The 20,881-nt window shown below is 49.1% G+C and overlaps 1 protein-coding gene across 1 annotated transcript; it reads left to right on the top strand.

The window, feature by feature from the left end:
* Positions 1-11,675: 11,675 nt before the first annotated feature.
* Positions 11,676-14,859, top strand: ANKRD33 (ankyrin repeat domain 33). Its single transcript, XM_060113296.1, has 5 exons — positions 11,676-11,754; positions 12,012-12,263; positions 12,510-12,639; positions 12,823-12,963; positions 14,083-14,859. Exons 2-5 carry the CDS (start codon positions 12,057-12,059, stop codon positions 14,802-14,804), a joined length of 1,200 nt encoding a protein of 399 aa, XP_059969279.1. The 5' UTR covers positions 11,676-11,754; positions 12,012-12,056; the 3' UTR covers positions 14,805-14,859.
* The last annotated feature ends 6,022 nt before the right edge of the window (positions 14,860-20,881 follow it).

Below are 20,881 nucleotides of genomic sequence, written 5' to 3'. Positions count from 1 at the left end.
TGCCAGGGGGGCGTTAAAAATACCAATCAGAAAACAAATCAGAGCATGTCACTCCCTGCTAAACAACCTCCATGGCTTCCTCTGGAAGAGAGCCCCAACTTCTCACCCTGGCCCCTGCCTATGCCGATGTCTCCTCCAGCATTCCCCCCTCTGCCTAGGCACTGCTCACCCTGGCTACCTTTCTGTTCCTTGAACTAGACAAGCTTTTCCCCACCTCTGGCCTTGGCCTTGCAGGTCCCTTTGCCTGGAACGCTCTGCTCAGCTCCTTCACAGGTATGTCACCTCCCCACCAGCCCTGACCACAATACTGAAGCAGCCCCACACCCATCTGCCTGATGTACTGTGTCACTTAACCTCATCTGTGTCTTCCACAGGACTTACCACTTTCTGTAACTATCTTCTTCATTCACTTGGTTTATGGTCTGTTTCACTTACTAGAATGTCAGCTTCATGAATTCAGGTGTCTTTCTCGTTCTCTGCTAGCATGATGCCCAGCACAAACCTAGAAGGTGCTCACTATTTCCATACATTTCAGGAATGAGGGAGTCCCTGGGAAATGAACTGGACACTAGTCCATCTGGTCACTCTAAGGAGCCTACTCCCTGGGGGGGCCAGCTGCAAACCGCTGTGTTCACCCAAATGCCTCATATACGTGGGCAGGCCTGTGGTTTCCAGTCACGGTAATCTTAGCAGCCAACACTTACTGAGCATTTACTATGTGCCAGGCATTAGGTGCTTTACATGGCTTAATTAATTTAATTTGTATGACAAAGTACATACTAACATCCTCAGTTTACAAGTAGAGACACACAGGACACACACGATGTGTGATCGTTCAGCAAACATACACACGCATCATCAGCATTGGATTCATTAATTTTCATCATACAATAGATGCGTGAGATGAGTAATATACGGTTGAAGCTGGGGCATTTAATAACTACCGCAGCAAGGTGGAACAGAACAGGAGAACAGAACACCAGGGAAGGGTCAGCATGGGGGCACAGGGCTAGTTTGGGCAAGTGAGTAGAAGAGGACGTTTAGGCCACAGCCTGTGCCCTTGCTCTGGGTCCCCACAGCGTTCAGAGGTGCAGCTGTGATGCAGAGGCAAGGGCCTGGGTCCTGGTGTTCTGCCCTCCACCAGAGGGCAACCACTTACCTTCTCAGGGCCATATTAACGAAGTGTGGGGGGAGGCATACACAATACCTAACTCCCAGAGCCCTGGGCAGGATTACATTAAAAAATGCCCTAGGGGCTTCCCTGGTGGCGCAGTGGTTGAGGGTCCACCTGCCGATGCAGGGGACACGGTTCGTGCCTCGGTCTGGGAAGATCCCACATGCCGCGGAGCGGCTGGGCCCGTGAGCCATGGCCGCTGAGTTTGCGCGTCCGGAGCCTGTGCTCTGCAACGGGAGAGGCCACAACAGTGAGAGGCCCGCGTACTGCACACACAAAAAAAGCCCTAGCCTATAAGGGAAAAGTATCTGGAAAGAAAAAGAAAAGATATATATGTATGTATAACTGAATCACTTTGCTGTATGCCTGAAACTAATACAACATTGTAAATCAACTATACTTCAATCCCCCCAAAAAAGAATTGCTTGTGGAAATACTTCATCAGCTGCAGAGGACTTGCTGAGGAAAGAGATCAGGGTACAGGTTGCCAGCCTGAAAAACTGGGGTTAGAGCTACACTTTTGGCCCCTCTAAGTCACAGCCCTCTGTTGTGTGCTCCTCCAGGGCGGGCCAGGGTCTGCCTCGGGTCCTCGGCCTGGCACAGTTAGTACTCAATGAGTGTTTGTTGAGTGAATACACATGTTTGTTGAGTGAATGCCTGGCTTGAGGGAATGACCAGGGGATGAGTAAGAGAGGGAAAAGAAATACCGTATTGTCACCCAAACTCAAAGATAGAGTGAACGGAGCAGGGACTAGAGACACCCTCTGCCTCTGAGCCTGTTTCTTCATCTGTCAGAAGCAGTGGAAAGGCTTGGCCCACCATTCTCTCTGAGCTTCAGCGTGGATCAGATGAGATGCAGCAGGTCCATGGAGGCCCCCCTTTGCTATCTATGCTGAGCTGAAGTGTCCCCTCCCCCGACATCCCTGTCCCCCGGAATTTATAGATTCTTCATTGTCCTGCACAAAGGGCTTCTTGGGGAGGAGATGGGGTGGGGGAGGAGGCTGGGGAACTAAAAAGTCAGAGGCTGAGTAACAGCCGGCCACACCCGAGGCCCCATAAATCTGCCCCAGCTCCCTGTAAGATGGACTTCCTTTGCCTTCACCACGAGCAGCTTGCAGGGCTCTGGCTGCTGGGATCAGTTCATCCTCCCAGCAGCTCTGGAGCCTCACCAAGGTGGAGGTGTGAGGGGCGTGAAGACAAGACCCTGAGAGTGGTGGGGGACTCCTACTGTTTTATCCCTCTGACGTCAGAAAGTCCTTTCCCCCATTTCGTTCCACTCCCTTGCGCCCCTGTAATTCTAGTCCACTGCTGTTGGTTCTGAGCAGAAAAGTGAGCGTTCTGTGGGTATTCTGAGTCCAGACCCCAGAAAACAGCCTCTTCCCCAACTCCGGCCTCTCAGGGAGAGAGGGTCGGGGCTGAGAGTAGAATCGGCAGATGGTGCAAGTCTAACAGATGACATGGAAAACAGAATTACCCAGATGTTCTGGCCCTCCATCTTCCCCCCAGAAGGGATGGCCTTCAAACTGCAAAGAGATAATGGTATCAATTGGGAGGGTTGAGGCGGAGAGGAAGGGAAGCCACAGGGTACAGGGGACCACAAACCAGCACGGAAAAGACCTGGCTTGGAAGCCCATCCCTGCCACTCACCAGCTGGGTGATCTCAAGCAGGTCCATTAACCTCTCAGAGTCTATGTTTCTTCATCTATAAAATGGGTCAATGAAAGAACCCTGCCTTACCTTCTCACTGGCTTTTATGAAGATGATGTGGATTTTCCTCTTTGTAAAATGGGCTTTACAACTTGTGAAGGTGTAAAAACGTAACAGGTTACTTATAAACTGTAAGTGTCAGCACCTTAGTTGTTTGTAAAATTATTTTTAAAACATCTTTTCTTACAACAAAATAAAATGGAGTAGAAAACATTAGAGCGTGCCACAACTACTGAAGCCCACGCACCTAGAGCCCGTGCTCTGCAGCAAGAGAAGCCACCGCAATGAGAAGCCCTCGCACCGCAACAAAGAGTAGCCCCTGCTCACGGCAACTAGAGAAAGCCCGTGCACAGCAATGAAGACCCAACACAGCCAAAAATAAATTAATTAATTAAAAAAAAGAAAACATCACAGTGCATCAAATAGTTTTATAAAATTTTACTTTCAGTTATATGTATTTTCATGTGTCCTGGGGCTGAAGGTAGATGTATTTACTGTGGGTGATGGTCAAAAAAGTTTGAAACAAACTTTTGGAGGAGACAAATGGAGGAGATTCTTTATTGATATCTCCAGAAAGGAATAGTGGATGGATGGAAGTGAACAACAAGAAATGCACCAGGTGAAACATATATGTAATTGGTGGTGGACTGTGGAACCCCAGGCTGGGAAGATGAGCCCTGAGAAGCTCAGTATAACTGAGGTTGGTGGCGATGGGTGGAGGGGCTTACTTAGGACCTATCTGCTCTCTCGGTACGTAAGGAGGTTCTCTTTGCTTTGTAAGATGTCTGGGGCCTGAATCCTGAGGATGCTGACCCTGAACACCTACTAAGCCATGGGTGCTGCTCCTTCAGCATGGTCCTGAGCTGAGCCAGCAAGAATGGGCTGGTCAGTGAGAAACTCGAACTCCTGTGCCTGGACCCCTCCCCCAAAAAGTCCACTAAGAGTGCAACAGGTATGATGTAGTGGTGGGCAGGACCCCCCTGCCTGAACTTCACCCATGACCCTCATCCCCACCCCCACCCCCGGGGCCACAGTCTAGTGAGGGTGGACTGGTCAGAGGGGGCCCTAAATCAATCCCAGGCTTCCCTGGTTGGCATTGAGTTACGAGCTGTGGGTTTTGTGATGTAGATCGTGGTTGGGGAGGAGGGGGCATGACCTATGGCAGGTCACACAGGACCCCCAGAAGGGGCCAGAGCTGGGGTCAGAGGCCATCTCCTCCATTCTCCGCCCTACCCTGCTGGGTACCATTCCTAGTCCTTAAGCTGGGTTGGGCCATTTCCCTACTGACCTCTGGCCCTAGCTGTACCTGCTACCAGACCTGTAGGGTAGGAATAGGGGGGTTCATGCTGGAAAAAGATCCTGGAAGAAAGGAAGAGGATGAGATGAGAGGACACTTGGCTCCTGACAGGTGACTGGTCTGTGCTCCAAACTGGACCCAAGCGTTTTCTGAGCTCTTTATCTGCAGATTTGCCACTGTGCTCTCCCCCAAACTCCCCCTTTTTTTTCTGATTGAATTCCACATGTCAAGACTCCTGCAAACCCCAGCCCAGAGGATTAGATGGCTGGAGATATGGCATGACAGTCAGAGAGCAAGATAGAGAATCAAGCTGGTGCTCCAAACAATGCATATTATCAGGGCTTAAGAGAGAGAGTTAGAGGGGTAAAAAGATGGAAAGATCCAGACAGTAAGATGAGAAAGATCAAAAACTGAAAAGATGGAGAAAAGGTGAAGCCAGACAGAAGGAAGACAGACAGAAGGCAGTGAAGAGAACTAGGCTGAAGAGAAACTGGAGTGGCAAGAAAAGAGCATTCTGGTAAACTCCTGTCAGACCCCAGCAGCTCAGAGATCAAAAGGAGGATAACCTGCACAATTCCTTCACTGTTAATCCTTAAGGCCGCCACACGGAGACTCCAGAAGGAAATGTACCTGACAGAAAGTTACCTGTATCACCCAGGATGTTATCCATTATTTGACACATTAACCAGCAACCTCCACTCCCCCACTGCCACAATCATCTCTATCAGCAAAGACATACACAGGAAGGGTCAAGACCCAGGCTGAGGAACTGAGCAGGGGTGGGGGAGGGACACAGAGGTCTCCCGATGACCAAGGCCTGGACGGGGCACCTCCAAATGGGCATCACTGCAGATGGAATGTAAAAGAAAACTCATGAAACTTCTGGGTACCCAGACAAGTTGACTAATGATGACCTACAGAAATAATTATCCTGTCCTTTGTGGTTTGCGCCACAAATCAAACTCCACCACTCTCCCCCTGTGCACTAGTCCTGCCAAGACCCTGCACCTGCACCTGACCCCAGAACCGTCTGCTATAGCCTCCACTCTGAGGGGTGGGGATGCTCTCCCAATCCCTGCACAGGGCTGCCACCTGCTGGCTGAGAGTAGCCTTGCAGAAACAGGACCCTTGCACAGGCTGGGGGGTGGTGTGTACTGAACTGGCAGACGCTTCTCAAGGCTTGCAGGAAGAGAATTTGAAAAGCAAAATGTGAAATCCCCTTTACCTAGCTAGATGCTCCGGGGGCCTCTCAGCACAAGTTAAAGGCTCCTATCCTTCTAGTACAGTCACTCCTCAGTGGTGCTGAGGGGTTCTTCAGGTCAGAGGAGAGCCTCAGGAAATTCACATTTCCTGAGTGGCGGGCACTGTGTTAGATGCAGGAGACAGAGGGACCAAGGTGAGGGAAATAGCCAAGTATGAGATTAATGATAACTAGTGTGAAAAGCACCAGAGCCAAAATATATGCCTGACACAAAGTAGGTTTCAATTAATAGTTATTGAGTGAATGAATGAATTTCTGAGATAGCACTGAGCAGCGATGAACTCTGTACAGCAGAGGTTGTGGAGGAAGAGGAGGAAATAGGGAAATCTTTCTGATTCTTTTCTTTCCCCCTTTTGTTATCAAGTAGTAATTATCCTGGTGGAAGATTCAAACATTAAAAAGCAGAATATGAAGGTCCCCTTTCATCTCATTCCTATCCCCCTCCTTAAGTGAATCACTGCCAACATTAAAAAAATTTTTTTACTTATTTATTTGGTTGCACCGGGTCTTAGTTGTGGCAGGTGGGCTCCTTAGTTGTCGCTCCAGGGCTCCTTAATTGTGGCATGCAAACTCTTAGTTGCAGCATGCATGTGGGATCTAGTTCCCTGACCAGGGATCAAACCAGGGCCCCCTGCATTGGGAGCACAGAGTCATAACCACTGTGTCACCAGGGAAGTCCCCACCGCCAACATTTTAATGAGCTTCATTCTTTTTTTTTTTTTTTTTTTTTTTTGCGGTACACAGCCCTCTCACTGTTGTGGCCTCTCCCATTGCGGAGCACAAGATCCAAAAGCGCAGGATCAGCGGCCATGGCTTACGGACCCAGCTGCTCCGTGGCATGTGGGATCTTCCCGGACCGGGGCACGAACCCATGTCCCCTGCATTGGCAGGCGGACTCTCAACCACTGCGCCACCAGGGAAGCCCTGAGCTTCATTCTTTACAGTAGTCCTCAACTTTGGCTGCACACTAGAATCACATGAGATTTTTAAAATCCCCTTGCTCAAGTTGTGCCCCAGACCAATTTCCTCAGAATCTCTGGGGTGTGTTCCAGGCATCACTATTTTTAAAAAAATATTTATTTATTTATTTATTTTGGCTGTGCCGGGTCTTAGTTGCAGCACTTGGATCTTTAGTTGTGGCATGCGAACTCTTAGTTGCGGCATGCCTGTAGGACCTGGTTCCCCGACCAGGGATCGAACTCAGGCCCCCTGTATTGGGAGCGTGGAGTCTTACCCACTGGACCACCAGGGAAGTCCCCAGGCATCACTATTTTTAAAAGTCCTCAAGTGATTACACTGTGCAGCCAATGTTGAGAACCACTGTTTCAGGCCTTTCTATGCATTTACATACATGTAAGCAGTCAACTATGCACGGGTGCACACACACATGTGATATATATATTACACTGAGTTTTTCTTCTCAATTAACAACGTTTCTCAGAGGTATTTTCAGAGCAACCCATATGGACCTATCCTTTTTCTTGGCCATGCTGCATGGTATGTGGGATCTTAGTTCCCCGACTAGGGATCGAACCCGTGCCCCCTGCAGTGGAAGTGTGGAGCCCTAACCAGTGGACTGCCAGGGAATTCCCCTATCCTATTACTTTTTTTTTTAATGAAGGCAAAATCTACACGTGCATATTTTTCCAAGCCCTTCCTCTACTGATGAACATTTAAGTGGTTTCTAAATTTTTTTACTAATACAAATAATGCTGCAAAGTTATACACAGTATATCTTTGTTCACATATGCAAGTGCTGTTTGGGGAAAGATTTCTAAAATCAGAATTTCTGGTTTAATGTGTATGTACATTTGTTATTTTGATAGACACTGTCAAAATGCTTTCCAAAAATACTTCACTAATTTACATTCTTCCAACAGTGTAAGCATTTATTACTAGTGTTTAATTTTTGCTAAGCTGATGGTCCAGAGTAATACTGATATTTCATTATTTTTTTTAAATTAATTAATTAATTTATTTATTTTTGGCTGTGTTGGGTCTTCGTTGCTGTGCGCGGGCTTTCTCTAGTTGTGGCGAGCGGGGGCTACTCTTCATTGCCGTGCGCGGGCTTCTCATTGCGGTGGCTTCTCTTGCTGCAGAGCATGGGTTCTAGGCGTGCGAGCTTCCGTAGTTGTGGCACGTGGGCTCAGTAGTTGTCGCTCACAGGCTCTAGAGCACAGGCTCAGTAGTTGTGGCACACAGGCTTAGTTGCTCTGCAGCGTGTGGGATCTTCCCAGACCAGGGCTTGAACCTGTGTCCCCTGCGTTGGCAGGCAGATTCTTGACCACTGCGCCACCAGGGAAGTCCTGCAATTTTATATGAAAGAATAAAAATCATTTTGAAAAAGAAAATGAAATATGGAGAACTCACCCTATCAGGTAGTCAGACATACTACAAAGCTGGAGTAATAAAATCAGTGTTGCATCAGCACTGGAAAAGTCTAGTAAAATGATATAAGAACTCAAGCACAACATAAAACATTAAAGAAAACTTGAAGTTTATATATGATAAAGATGATGCTACAAATCAGGGGAAAGAGAATTGTGTAATAGATGGGGTTATTTCACTAGTTGGAGAAAAGGCTGGATCTTGTATTTGTCTGTTTGAACTGCCATAACAAAATACCACAGACTGGGAAGCTTAAACCATAGAAATCTATTTTCTCACTGTTCTGGAGGCTGGAAGTCCAAGATCAAGATGCCAGCAGGGTTGGTTTCTGGTGAGAGCTCTCTCCTTGGCTTGTAGATGGCCTCTTCTCACTATATCGTCACATGGTCTTTCCACTGTGCTCACACAGGGGTGGGGGAAGGGAGGAGAGAAAAAGAGAAAGAGAGCGTGCTCTGGTGTCTCTCCCTTTTGTAAAAGGACAGCAGTCCTATTGGATTAGGGCCCCCTATGAACTCACTTAGTCTTAAGTACCTCCATAATATCCCTGTCTCCAAATACAGCCACATTGGGGGTTAAGCCTTCCACATATGAATTTTAGGGGGACACAATTCAGTTCATAACAGCTCTCTTCCTCACACCATATATAAAAATAAATTCCAGATGGATTAAAAACTAAATATTAAAAATAAAACTGCAAGATTAATAAGACAGATGAAGATCCTTGTGATCTTGGAGTGGGAAATTCTTCTTTTTTCTTTTCGGTACGTGGGCCTCTCACTGTTGTGGGCTCTCCCGTTGCGGAGCACAGGCTCCGGACGCGCAGGCTCAGCAGCCATGGCACACGGGCTCAGCCGCTCTGCGACATGTGGGATCTTCCCGGACCGGGGCACGAACCCGTGTCCCCTGCATCGGTAGGCGGACTCTCAACCACTGCGCCACCAGGGAAGCCCGGAAATTCTTCTTAAGCAAGACCCAAAAGCACAAAGTATAAGGAGATTTTTTATGAATTTAACCGCATCAAAATTCAGAATTTCTTTCGATGAAGTTCACCACAGATAAAGGTAACAGAAAGGTTTATATTACAGTTGCCACATTTAAAACCCATCTGACAATGGGTTTATTATCTAGAATATTAAAAGGAATTTCCTGAAAACTCAATAAGAAAAAGACAGGAAATTCTTATAGAACATTGGACCCAGGCTATGAACAGGTGATTCACAGGAGGGGAAACAAGAATGACTATCAGGTATGTGGAGAGATGCTCACCTTGTTGATAACCAGAAAAATCCAATGTAAATTAGCAATATCCCTTTATAGTTCTGTACCATCAGATTGACAAATATTAGAAGGCCGAATAAGTACAAGGGTTTGTAATGATTTGGGAGACTTTTATGCACTGTTGGTGGGTGCACTGCAAAATAGGGAGCAATCTGACAATACCTGGTCAATAAGTATGTATGTTCCCTGTGACCTAGCACTCTCAGAGATGCTCTTTTTCAGGTCTACAACTAGATATGTACAAGGATGCTCACTGCAGCATTACTTGCAGTGGCATGAAGTTGGAGGCAACATAGGTGTCCATCACTGGAAGAGTAGATAAGTAAAATGTGATGGATGCACACTATGGAATTCTATTCAGCAGGAATAAGAGGGAAGAAAGAAAGAGGTTAAAAGGTACACCTCACATATTTTATCAAGAGAGCAAAGATTTTTTTCAGGAGCCTCCCCCATCAGACTGCTGCTTGCATTTCATTGGCCAAAATTGTGTTACCTGGTCACACCAAACTATAATAAAAGGTGACTAGAGAGAAGGGAGGTTATGGATAGGGATTCTATCATCTAATCAGTGATTTCTGACACACAATCTGGTAGATTTCTTCTAACTGCTGCATAAAGTCCATAGTGTGCATTCACCACATTTTACTGTGATGGCTAGAGGTACAGCAGTCATCTTGTGACCATGAGGAAAAGTCAAGAGACTCCTAGAGAAGGCCCTGACAACATAAAGTTACTAAATCAACACCAACAGCTTCTTAGGCCTGAACCTTTTATCCCGTATGAAGAATAAACCTCTATTTGTTTAAGCCACAGGTGTCAGTTAGGGTTCAATTGCAGACAACAGAAATAAATCTGGCTAGTTTAAATGGAGAAGCAGGCTCTAGGTCCTGGAACAACTCCCAGCTTTGAGAGGCATGTGATCTCTGCCTATGATGGGGAAAACAACAGTCACTACTACAGGAAGCTGATGAATCAGGAAGCTGCTCACCAGGACCCTCCTGCATCTGTCATGACCTGTGACAGCAAAACGGATGTCCCATGCTACTTAGTTCTATTCCAACTTTATGCCTCACACAAGAGTAGAACCTAAATCACAGATTCCTAGCTCACAAGAATCTGGGAGGTGTCATTTTAGCTTTCCAGCTTCTGTAGTTTTGGATGGATGTTGAACTGCCAGAATGTGGCAGCCACCACACCACTGAGGTCAGCTTTCGGTTACTTACAACCAAAGGCACTCATGACTGGCACACTGCACAGAATGCAACAAGGCCGGATCCCCAAAACATAACGCTGAGTAAAAAGAACAAACACGATGAGCTCTGTAGCACAATCTAAGGTGTTACTTAAAACATACCTAGGGCTTCCCTGGTGGTGCAGTGGTTGAGAGTCCACCTGCCCATGCAGGGGACGCAGATTCGTGCCCCGGTCCGGGAAGATCCCACATGCTGCGGAGCGGCTGGGCCCGTGAGCCATGGCCGCTGAGCCTGTGCGTCCGGAGCCCGTGCTCCGCAACGGGAGAGGCCACAACACTGAGAGGCCCGTGTACTGCAAAAAAAAAAAAAACAACAACAAAAAAACCCCACAAATCAACACTTCCTTTTTCAATGAAATGTACATTTTCAAGGATATATGTGTCAATTGGTAAAGGAAAGGAGGAGAATGGGCTGTGGGGATCAGGGATGAAAGAGATAAACCAAATGAAGTAAAATAAAACAAGAGAGAGATCTTGTACAGTCTGATAGTGGGAGTGATATAAGCAGAGCAATGTGATTGGCTCCATTTTCTACACCTGAGGTCCAAAACCAATTCATTAAATTTGATATTTAATAGTAATTTAACTTAAAGAATAATTTAATAATAATTTATTAATTTAATAAATAATTGTAAATAAATGGTTTAATTTAAATGATTTATTTAAGTATTAACACAATTTAAATATTTCATATTTAATTTACCACACCAGATTAATCCATTAAACTTAATATATCATGATTTTTGTACCCCTAATTAAGCAATTCTTTATACTTTAATTTTCCCAGAACCTCAAAAAATAGATTCAGGTGACCCCTGGCACCCCACCTCCGTCCCAGCCCCTATTTAGTGAGATGTCTTCACCTGCACTCTCTCCCACACGCCCCACCCCCTCACCAAGCCCTGCTCCACCAAGGAGGAAGGGACTTCAGCTTTGGGTGCCGAGTTCAGAGACCTGGCAACGCTTCCATCGTCGAAGGGTCTGGCTCTAAGGCAGCTAGTCTCCCCAGAAGGCCGAAGGTAAGCGCATCGGCAGAGAGGCGGGTCTTACTCTCAGAGCCGCCTCCGCGGGGGAGGAGCCGCCCTGACTCGGGCCCCGCCCACTCCGGCCAGACTCTTGGGGCGGGTGTTGGTCGGCTTGGAGAGGAGAGCAGCGTCCCCGCCCGCCCCCTCATCCCTAACAAACCCGGCTTGATCCAGCTCAGCCCCGAGGTGTCTGAGGCAGCTTTTTCTGTTAAGTCGCGCCATCTGTTACCTGCGTTGCTTCCTGGGGCGGATAGTCCACCTCGAGACCCTCCGGAGACCCGGTGTGTGTGCTCCCAGGAGTCTGGGGGGATGCTGTGAGCTCCAGGCTGGGCCTCAGCAATGACTGCCTCCTAGGGACCCTCCAAACCCCAGGTAAGGTCCCATGGGAGAGAGAAGACCGCCTCTCTTCCTTGATTCTCACTAGGATCTTCACTTGCAGTGAACGACTTTGGCCCTCTTAGGGTTCTTGCCCTTCGGCCTCCCTTCCAGGGGCTTGTCCTCTCTCCAAGGTGGATGGGACGGGACATCCAGCGGGAAAAAGCTCTCCCCAGGGCCAGTTGGGCGATTCGCAGCTGCTGGGACCCCTCCCGGAATCCAGGGGACACTGTTCCCTTCATTCTGTGTTATAGATGCCAACTGCGTGAGGAGGGGAGACTCGCCTTCCTGCCCCCAGGATGGAAGAGGAGGAGCTGACACTGCAGAAGGGAGGGCTGGACGTCTCTGAGGCCCTGTCCTGCCCCGACAAGGAGACCTTTACCCCAAGCTGCGTGCTGGGCGCCCTGTACTGGGCCTGTTTCCGCAATGACACTGCCCAGCTCCAAGCCATGCTGGATGATGGGGTCTCCCCAGAGGAGGCCACCCAGGTGGACAGCAATGGGAGGGTGAGCTACCCTGGGTGCTTCACAGGGCAGCAGGGGGCGCTCTGTGTCCTCACCACGCCACACTCATCCTTAGAGAGTCTCAGGATCAACACCCACAGCCTGGGTCCTCAGGAGGAAGGGAGTGGGTGAGAGTGGGTCTTCACAGGGGCTGGAACATCTCTGGTACAGTTGTGGGTTTAGAAGGCACAGGGCTCCCCCAAGGAGCTCCTGGAGGAAAGCACTGGGGCTGAGCTGTCCCTCCCCCAGACAGGCCTCATGGTCGCATGCTACCACGGCTTCCAAAGTGTTGTGGCCCTGCTCAGCCGCTGTCCTTTCCTGGATGTGAATCAGCAGGACAAAGAAGGAGACACAGCCCTCATGCTGGCTGCCCAAGCAGGTGAGAGGCTGCTAACCCCACCCTTTACCAAACCCCATCACCCCCCCAGACCCGGCCACAGTCCCGCACTCTTTGCACCGACGTTCTCCCACCCCAGATGCTGCCTTGTTGGGTGGAGGGTGGGTTTGGGGCTTTGTCATCCCTTTCTTGGGGTAGCTAAGCTCTGCCCTTGGTGCCCTGCAGGCCATGTACCTCTGGTGAGTCTCCTGATCAACTACTATGCTGGCCTTGACCTGGAGCGCCGGGACCAGAGGGGGCTAACTGCGCTGATGAAGGCCGCCATGCGGGACCGCTCCGAATGCGTGGCTGCCCTCCTCATGGCAGGTGCATGGGGCCTGAACCAGGATGTGTGGTCTCCAGTCCCTCCCCCACGCCTCCCCACCAGACACTAAATCAACTGTCATAGTTGCAATGAGGAGAGAGGTGGAGATGGAAGATCAATCCAGGCTGACTTCCTGGAGGAGGGGGGTGTACTGGGGCTTCTCACAAGCAACAAAGTCCAGCTATTGATAGCTCTATTTGCATTGCAAATGGAGGTCCCAGAAAAGAAAGCTTGGGAGGATAATCTAGACCAGCTGGAGAACCTAATACAAAGGCTGGTATCTGGAACCAGATTCCTAAGTTCTCATCCCAGCTCTGCCACCAGCTGAGTGACCGTGGGCAAACAGCTTCCCTCTCTGGGCCTCACCAGTGTAAGATGAGAGTGATGGCTTTCTCTGGGCTGATTTCCAGCTCTGATGAGCCAGGGTTCCAGGAATGCAGTGACGGGTACTTGAGATGTGTGGCCGTGTAGAGTTGTTCTGGGGTGAAGTCCACACTGTCTATGGAGTCTTGGACCCTCATTACTCCCTGAGGTGGGGCTGCCCTCTGTTGTTCACTCTGGGGGACCCCAGCCTCCAGCTTTTCCCTTTCCCATCCCATCACACTGGGTTTGGGGTGAGAAGGGAGGAAGCTCTACAGCCCCTCCTTTGTCTCAGAGTGACTGCCACTCCCCTCGCTCCCAGGATGAGGGGTGTGTGGTGGTGAAGAACCAGGAGTGGGAACCCTCAGGATCCCCGCTCCACCTGCTCCAGAGGGTACAGCTCGCCCCCCACCCATCCTGGGCAAGCGTCACACCACTCCTCTGGTCAGTGCCTTGTCTCAGGAGGTCTCTATTCTTTGCCAGGTTTGGAGATACCCCCGCCTACCACCAAGTAGGTCTCTGTGAAGTCTTTTCCCCTCGCTGGACTCCAATTTCTCTATCAGTCCTAAACCGGAAGTTGGGATCTGGGACTGGTACTGTCTCTGGGCTGCAGCCACAGAGGGGCCCCAGCTTCCAGCTGCAACAGGATGGGACTCTGTGGCTTTGCATGTAACCCCAATCAGTCCTGCTGCTAAAGAATCTGCTCTTCTGCAAGTCACCAATCCCTGTCCTAACCCATGTCACCCCGTAACTGTCTCCAGGTGCCGACCTAACTGCCGTGGATCCTGTCCGGGGCAAGACAGCCCTGGAGTGGGCATTTCTGACTGACAGCTTCGACACGGTGCAAAGGATCCAGCAGCTGCTGCGGCGGCCCCAAGTGGAGCAGCTCAGCCATCATTACCAGCCTGAGTGGCCAGCTTTGCCCGGGCTTGTGGCCCAGGCCCAGGCTCAGGCCGCCCCGTCTCTCCTAGAACGACTTCAGGCCACCTTGAGCTTCCCCTTTGCACAGTCTCCTCAGGAGGGGGGTGTCCTGGACCACCTTGTGACCGTCACGACCAGCCTGGCGAGTCCTTTCCTCACCACTGCGTGCCACACCCTGTGCCCTGACCACCCACCTGCACTGGGAACCCGAAGCAAGTCTGTGCCAGAGCTGCTAGGCACTGCCCCGCCCCCTCCCCCAGTACCCCAACTCCCCCAGGAAGTCCCTGGCCCCCGGGTCTTCATCCCCTACCAGAGCCCTCAGGGTGTATTGAGCATGTGCCATCAGTGGCTCCAGCCCAGAGATAGTACCAGCCCCAGGCCCCAAGCCCCTAAGATCCTCCTCTCCAAGGCACCCTCATCTGGCATTCAGTGGAAGCCAGAGCCCAGGTCTGCAGGGAACCGAAGGCTGTCCCTTCCTGTCTGGAGATACCAGGAACTCAGGATGGAGAGGAGGAGGCAGGAGGAGTCCAGGCTGGCGCAGAGCCAGGGGACGACGGGGTAGGCCGGGCTGGGAACAGGTAATCAGGCCCCTTCCTGAGGCTCCTTTGCCCTCTAGAGCCCCTTCTGCCTTCCCATCCACCTCTGTCTAAGTGACTGTACTCTCAGCCTGTGTACAAGGTTATTCATACAGCATCGTTTGCAGCAATAAAAGAGTGGAAACAACCTAGGTGTCCATCAAAAGGGGACTGGCTAAATTGATTCTGAGTGTAAAGACTGCACACCCGTATGATGTATTCTATACAGTAGCAAAACAAGAGTAAGGAAGCTCTTTATGTTCTGATGTGAAACTATCTTCAAGATGTATTAAGTGAAAAAAACCCAAAAAACAAAAAAACAAGGGGTGGAACAGTGTGTATGGCATGCTACTATTTGTCAAAGTAAAATCTGCACCAAGATAAACTTGACTAATACAGATATGTAGTGAGTACCAAGATTTATTTAACTACTTAATGAGCAAACCAGCAGGATGGATCAAAGGAAGAAATGAAAAACTATTATTGACATTCAGGGGAAAAAAGAATGCTTGAATAAGATTGCAAAGTTAGATACAAACAAATCAATTCCTACCAAAGTTAGATACAAAAAATAAAACCATAACTGTTTTTTTTTTCCTACCAGACAAAAATAATTTGCTATTTATCAATCTTCTACAAGTTAACCTCTTAACTTTATAGTCGGCGCACTAATCAATAGTAAATCGTATAGCAAACTTAGTTACTTCCCCTGAATGACCCATAGGTGGGGTTATTAGCCAATGATCTAAAATATCTTTGAAAGGGCACTTAGTGATTTTTTTGGTGTACCTTATTTACAAGTTTTGGGTATTTTTTTCTTAACCTATTTGTTGCATAAATATATTTGCTTGCTTATTTGTGATACTGAAAGCAACCACTTGTAAGGTGCTTACTATATTCATTAATACATTTAACACTCCCAATAATCCTGAGGATTTTATCTTTGAGGACACAGGGTACAGAGAGGGTTAGGTATTGCCCAGGTTCACACAGCTAGAAACTGTCAGAGATCAAGATTGAGGGCCAGCCATTCCAGTTGTAGGGGCCAGACTCTTCACACCAAACATGCTGCCTCACAGCACCTTTCTGGAAAGAGATATGACAGTGTTTTAGGGAAGAAGACTAAGCAGCTGATCAAGGGTGGAAGGGAGGCTTTTCACTAAGTATCTTTTTGAAACTTTAGGCCTTTTAAAAAAATAAACAATTTTTTCAAACAGTCGTAGATTTACAGAAAAGTTGTGAAGATCATGCAGAGAGTTTGCATGTACCCCATACCCAGTGTCCTCTTTTATTAACGTGAGTGTAGTACATTTGTTACAATTAATGAACAAAGGTTAATACATTACTATTAATAAAATCCATTCTTAATTCAGGTTTCCTTAGTTTTTTCCTAATATCCTTTTTCTGTCTAGAATTCCTTTCAGGACACCACATTACATTTAGTCATCATGTTTCCATAGATTCCTCTTGAATGTGACAGTTTTCTCAGATTTTCCTTGCTTCTGATGACCTTGACAGTTCTGAGGAGGATTGGTCAGATATTTTGTAGACTGTCCCTCAGTTGGGATTTGTCTGATGTTTTTCTGAAGAGATGAGGGTTATGGGTTTTCAGGAGGAAGATGTACCATTCTCCTCACATCATATTCAGGTTACCTCCTATGAACATGACTTGATCACCTGGCTGAGGTGGTGTTTGTCAGGTTTCTCCACTGTTATGTTCCTCTTTTTACCCCCTTTCTATATTGTACTCTTCAAAAGTAAGTCATTATATGAAGCCCACACTTAAGGAGTAGGGAGTTATGCTCCATCTCCTTGGGGGTGGAGTATCTACATAAATTATTTGGGGGGCTTCCCTGGTGGTGCAGTCGTTGAGAGTCCGCCTGCCGATGCAGGGGACACGGGTTCGCACCCCGGTCTGGGAAGATCCCACATGCCACGGAGCAGCTGGGCCCTTGAGCCATGGCTGCTGAGCCTGCGCGTCCGGAACCTGTGCTCCACAACGGGAGAGGCCACAACAGTGAGAGGCCCGCGTACCGCAGGAAAAAAAAAAATTATTTGGAATTCTGTACAGAATGTTTCAACTTTTTAGTCAATTATTACCAAATTTTGAAAGACTTGAAAATAAATCTGCTCTTGTGTCCGCCAAAAGATGAATGCATAAAGAAGATGTGTTATATATGTATACATATACACACACACAATGGAATACTACTCAGCCATAAAAATAAAATTTTGCCATTTGCAACAACATGGACGGACTTGGAGGGCATTATGCTAAGTGAAATAAATCAGACAGAGAAAGACAAACACTGCATGATATCACTTACTTGTGGAATCTTAAAAAGTAAAACAAACTAGTGAATATAACAAAAAAGAAACAGACTCACAGATATAGAGAACAAACTAGTGGCTACCTGAGGGGAGAGGGAAGTGGGGAGGAGCAATATAGGGTTAGGGGATTAAGAGGTACATACTACTATGTATAAAATAAATAAGCTACAAGGATGTATTGTACAACACAGGGAATAGAGCCAGTACTTTATAATAACTATAAATGGAATATAACCTTGAAAATTGCGGATTACTATGTCCTACAACTGAAATTTATATAATATTGTAATCAACTATACCTCAGTTAAAAATAAATAAGTAGGGGCTTCCCTGGTGGCGCAATGGTTGAGAATCTGCCTGCTAATGCAGGGGACACGGGTTCGAGCCCTGGTCTGGGAAGATCCCACATACCGCGGAACAACTAGGCCTGTGAGCCACAACTACTGAGCCTGCACGTCTGGAGCCTGTGCTCCTGCAGCAAGAGAGGCCGCAATAATGAGAGGCCCGCTCACCGCTATGAAGAGTGGCCCCCACTTGCCACAACTAGAGAAAGCCCTTGCACAGAAACGAAGACCCAACACAGCCATAAATAAATTAATTAATTAATAAACTCCTACCCCCAACATCTAAAAAAATATAAATAAATAAATAAATAAAACACATCTGTTCTTTGAATAGAGGAAAAGACACACACACACACACACACACACACACACACTGAGGTGACAATGATATTAGGGTTAGATAGTGTGTGATTTCCCCCAGAGGGTTCTGAAGGCAACTATGGTGAACCAGAATGGGTTCAAGGTTAACTTTGCCATTTCCTACCTGTGTGATCCTGAATAAGACATTTAAGTTTCTCTTACCTCTTTTCTCATCTGTTAATTGGGGGCAAACAGGGTTATTGAGATCCATTAACTAATATGGGTAAAAAGGCTCTGTAAACCGTAAAGTGTTGCCAAGAGTTGACGAGCTATGGAAGGGCCCTGGGGAACCGAGTTTGACCGAGTTGCTTCCGAACCGCTGGGATGGAGCTAGAGTTCTTTCCTCCCCACCCACTGCTGAAATCAAAGCACATGAAGCCAGCCCTGGCCCTGGGCATTGCAGCCAGGGAAAGAAACTACATCTACAGGCTTGGAACAGCATGGAAGTTACATGCTTCAGCTTGAGAGTTGGCCTGTGACCTTGGGCAAGTTATTGGACCTTTCTGAGTCTCAAGGCTCTTATATGTAGAGTGAAGGTTATAATGACTTGTCACCAAAGGGCTGTTGTGGGAATTAATTGAGCTAATGCAGCACTCCACACTGTGCCTGGCCTTAATGTCATCATTATCCTATGTAATCCTCACAACCTTCCTCGCTGACAGCTGAGGAAACTGAGGCTATGAAGGTGAAGGTACTTGCCCAAGGTCACCAGCTGGTAAGTGGCTAAGTGGTACTTGGAGTTCAAGTCTGTTGGACTCTGAAGCCCGTGTCTCTTCCGTTGCAGCACAGCCAGACTCCGCCCACAGCCTAGGCTCCCTGGTTCTCGGAGCCTCTCCCTCCCACTTCCAACCAGCTTGAGTTTTACAAGGGTGCAGGGGTGACCATGGCACCCTCAGGGCCAGAGAACTATCCCTCTGTGGCTCTCCCTCCAGGCTCGCTGGCTTGGGGTAGATCTGGGCTAGCAGGTGGTAAGGCCTTGTCCATGGGTCAGACAACAGTTTCCAGCAGAGGGAGCCTCTCCACCTTGAAGAAGACCCACCCCTCCGTCTCTGACCATCTCCAGGACCACTAGGGTCCTAGGCCAAGCCATATCTCTCTCCCTCTAACAGCTCCTGACAGCCTTTCAGGCCACCAGCAAGGAAAGAAGTCTAGTGGGCTGCCCTAAGTCCACGTCTCCACTAGCACCCCCAGCCTGGCTCCTGCGGCTTCCAAACTGAGTCCCTGTCAGCAGAGGCCAAGGAACCCGGGACAAGGTCCCTGGTGGTGAAGAACACAGACCACGGGCTTCCCTGGTGGCGCAGTGGTTGAGAGTCCGCCTGCCGATGCAGGGGACGCGGGTTCGTGCCCCGGTCTGGGAAGATCCCATATGCCGCGGAGCAGCTGGGCCCGTGAGCCATGGCTGATGAGCCTGCGCGTCCGGAGCCTGTGCTCCGCAACGGGAGAGGCCGCAACAGTGAGAGGCCCACGTACCGCAAAAAAAAAAAAAAAAAAAAAAAGAAGAACACAGGCCACGTCAAAGCCGCTCTGCTACGGCCCACAGACGTGGGTTTGAATCCTGACCCTGCCTCTTATCTGTGTGACCAGGTCCCCTCCCGGCCTCAGTCTCCTCCTCTGTAACATCCAATGGTGATAATATTTAATCGCTACTTCCCAGAGTTGTTGTGCGGCCTAAACAGCGGGTGGCCTGCGAGGCATGGAGCACGGCCTGGCTCACGGTCAGCGCCCGGTAAACAGCAGCCTTTGTTACTGTGCTGGGCGGCAACGGGTAAGGAAACGGCCAAGGGGGCAGTTCCGTGGAGGAGGCCAGCGGACGTGTCCTTGGAACCCCATGGCCTCCCCTGTGATTCTAGGATATTATTCTGGTGGCCCCTGAAGTGAAAACACACACTTATCCCAGACAGCCTTCTCAGACCGGCTCCCACACAGCTCTGCAGCCCAGCGCCCGCAAGCCCAGCCCACTCCCCATCACCATAGCGCTGATGGCCTGCCAACCTGGCAGACGGGGCTCCTACAGAGGGGACTGCAAGGTTGGCTGTCCGGACGCACACTGGGAGGTCAGCCAGGCTGTGGGGACTCCTGGGGAGCCCTTCCCTCACTCCTGCGAGGGCAGAAACCGTGTCTGTCTCCCTAACCCCTAGGTCTGTGCCCGACCCATACAGGCTCAATAAATGGATATAGAAAAGAACTGAGTTCAGGTTCCACCAAGGTCTGGCATGCTTAGAGAGGCCATTATCATCTCCCTCTTCTTTTCAGGGGCTGCCCTGGTTCCAGGAGTGGCAGTGGCCCTGGCTATTCCAGGGCACAGCCTAGGAAACCCCTATTGGGTCAAGAGAAGGCAAGGGAGTACATATATGTGGGGAGGACAGAAAGACAAGCGGGGGCTCATTTGTTTGTGTCCCCTTTTCCCAAACTGGGGCATCTTGACAGGATTCCCTCCTCTCCGGCAGTCGTACTTTCCAAATGGTTGAAAACATCTATGTACCTTCCATCACACCAGCCACCCGGCTTGCCGTCCCTCCTCCTCAGAGGGACCATGGCTTCTCATGGTTAAGGAAGGTAACTGCATTTGAAGGGAGGACTTGAGGGCAAGGCTGGGGGTTGGATGGACTCTGCAACATCCCTCAGAGTCACACAGGCAACGTCACATGCGGACACAGGGTCAGCCAGGGGCCCTAGGGGCCTGCAGGCTCACAGGCACAGAAGTACACACAGGCCCACTGGTCCACAAACTTCTAGTCCCATACAGAGAGGCCAGCCATACAAGCACACATAAACACACCCCATCACACAGATGCACAAACACATAGGTTCACTGACAAAGGAAAAAATAAAGACAGGGTCCCCCCACTCCCTGAGGTTCCTGGCCCCTCCCCTGCCCTTCCTATCCCCCGTGCCCCCAACACATTGCAGTCCCCTGTCCAACCGGCTCCATACATAGCCTGTATGACGGTGGTCGAGGCTGCAGAGTCTGTCTAAACATTGGGAGCAGCAGTTAGGGGCTTGAGGGAGAGCCAAGCCTGACCCTCGAG

Source organism: Mesoplodon densirostris, chromosome 11, assembly GCF_025265405.1.
Source record: "Mesoplodon densirostris isolate mMesDen1 chromosome 11, mMesDen1 primary haplotype, whole genome shotgun sequence".
NCBI classification, from domain to species: Eukaryota; Metazoa; Chordata; class Mammalia; order Artiodactyla; family Ziphiidae; genus Mesoplodon; species Mesoplodon densirostris.
This window is presented reverse-complemented; position numbering and strand designations above follow the sequence as displayed.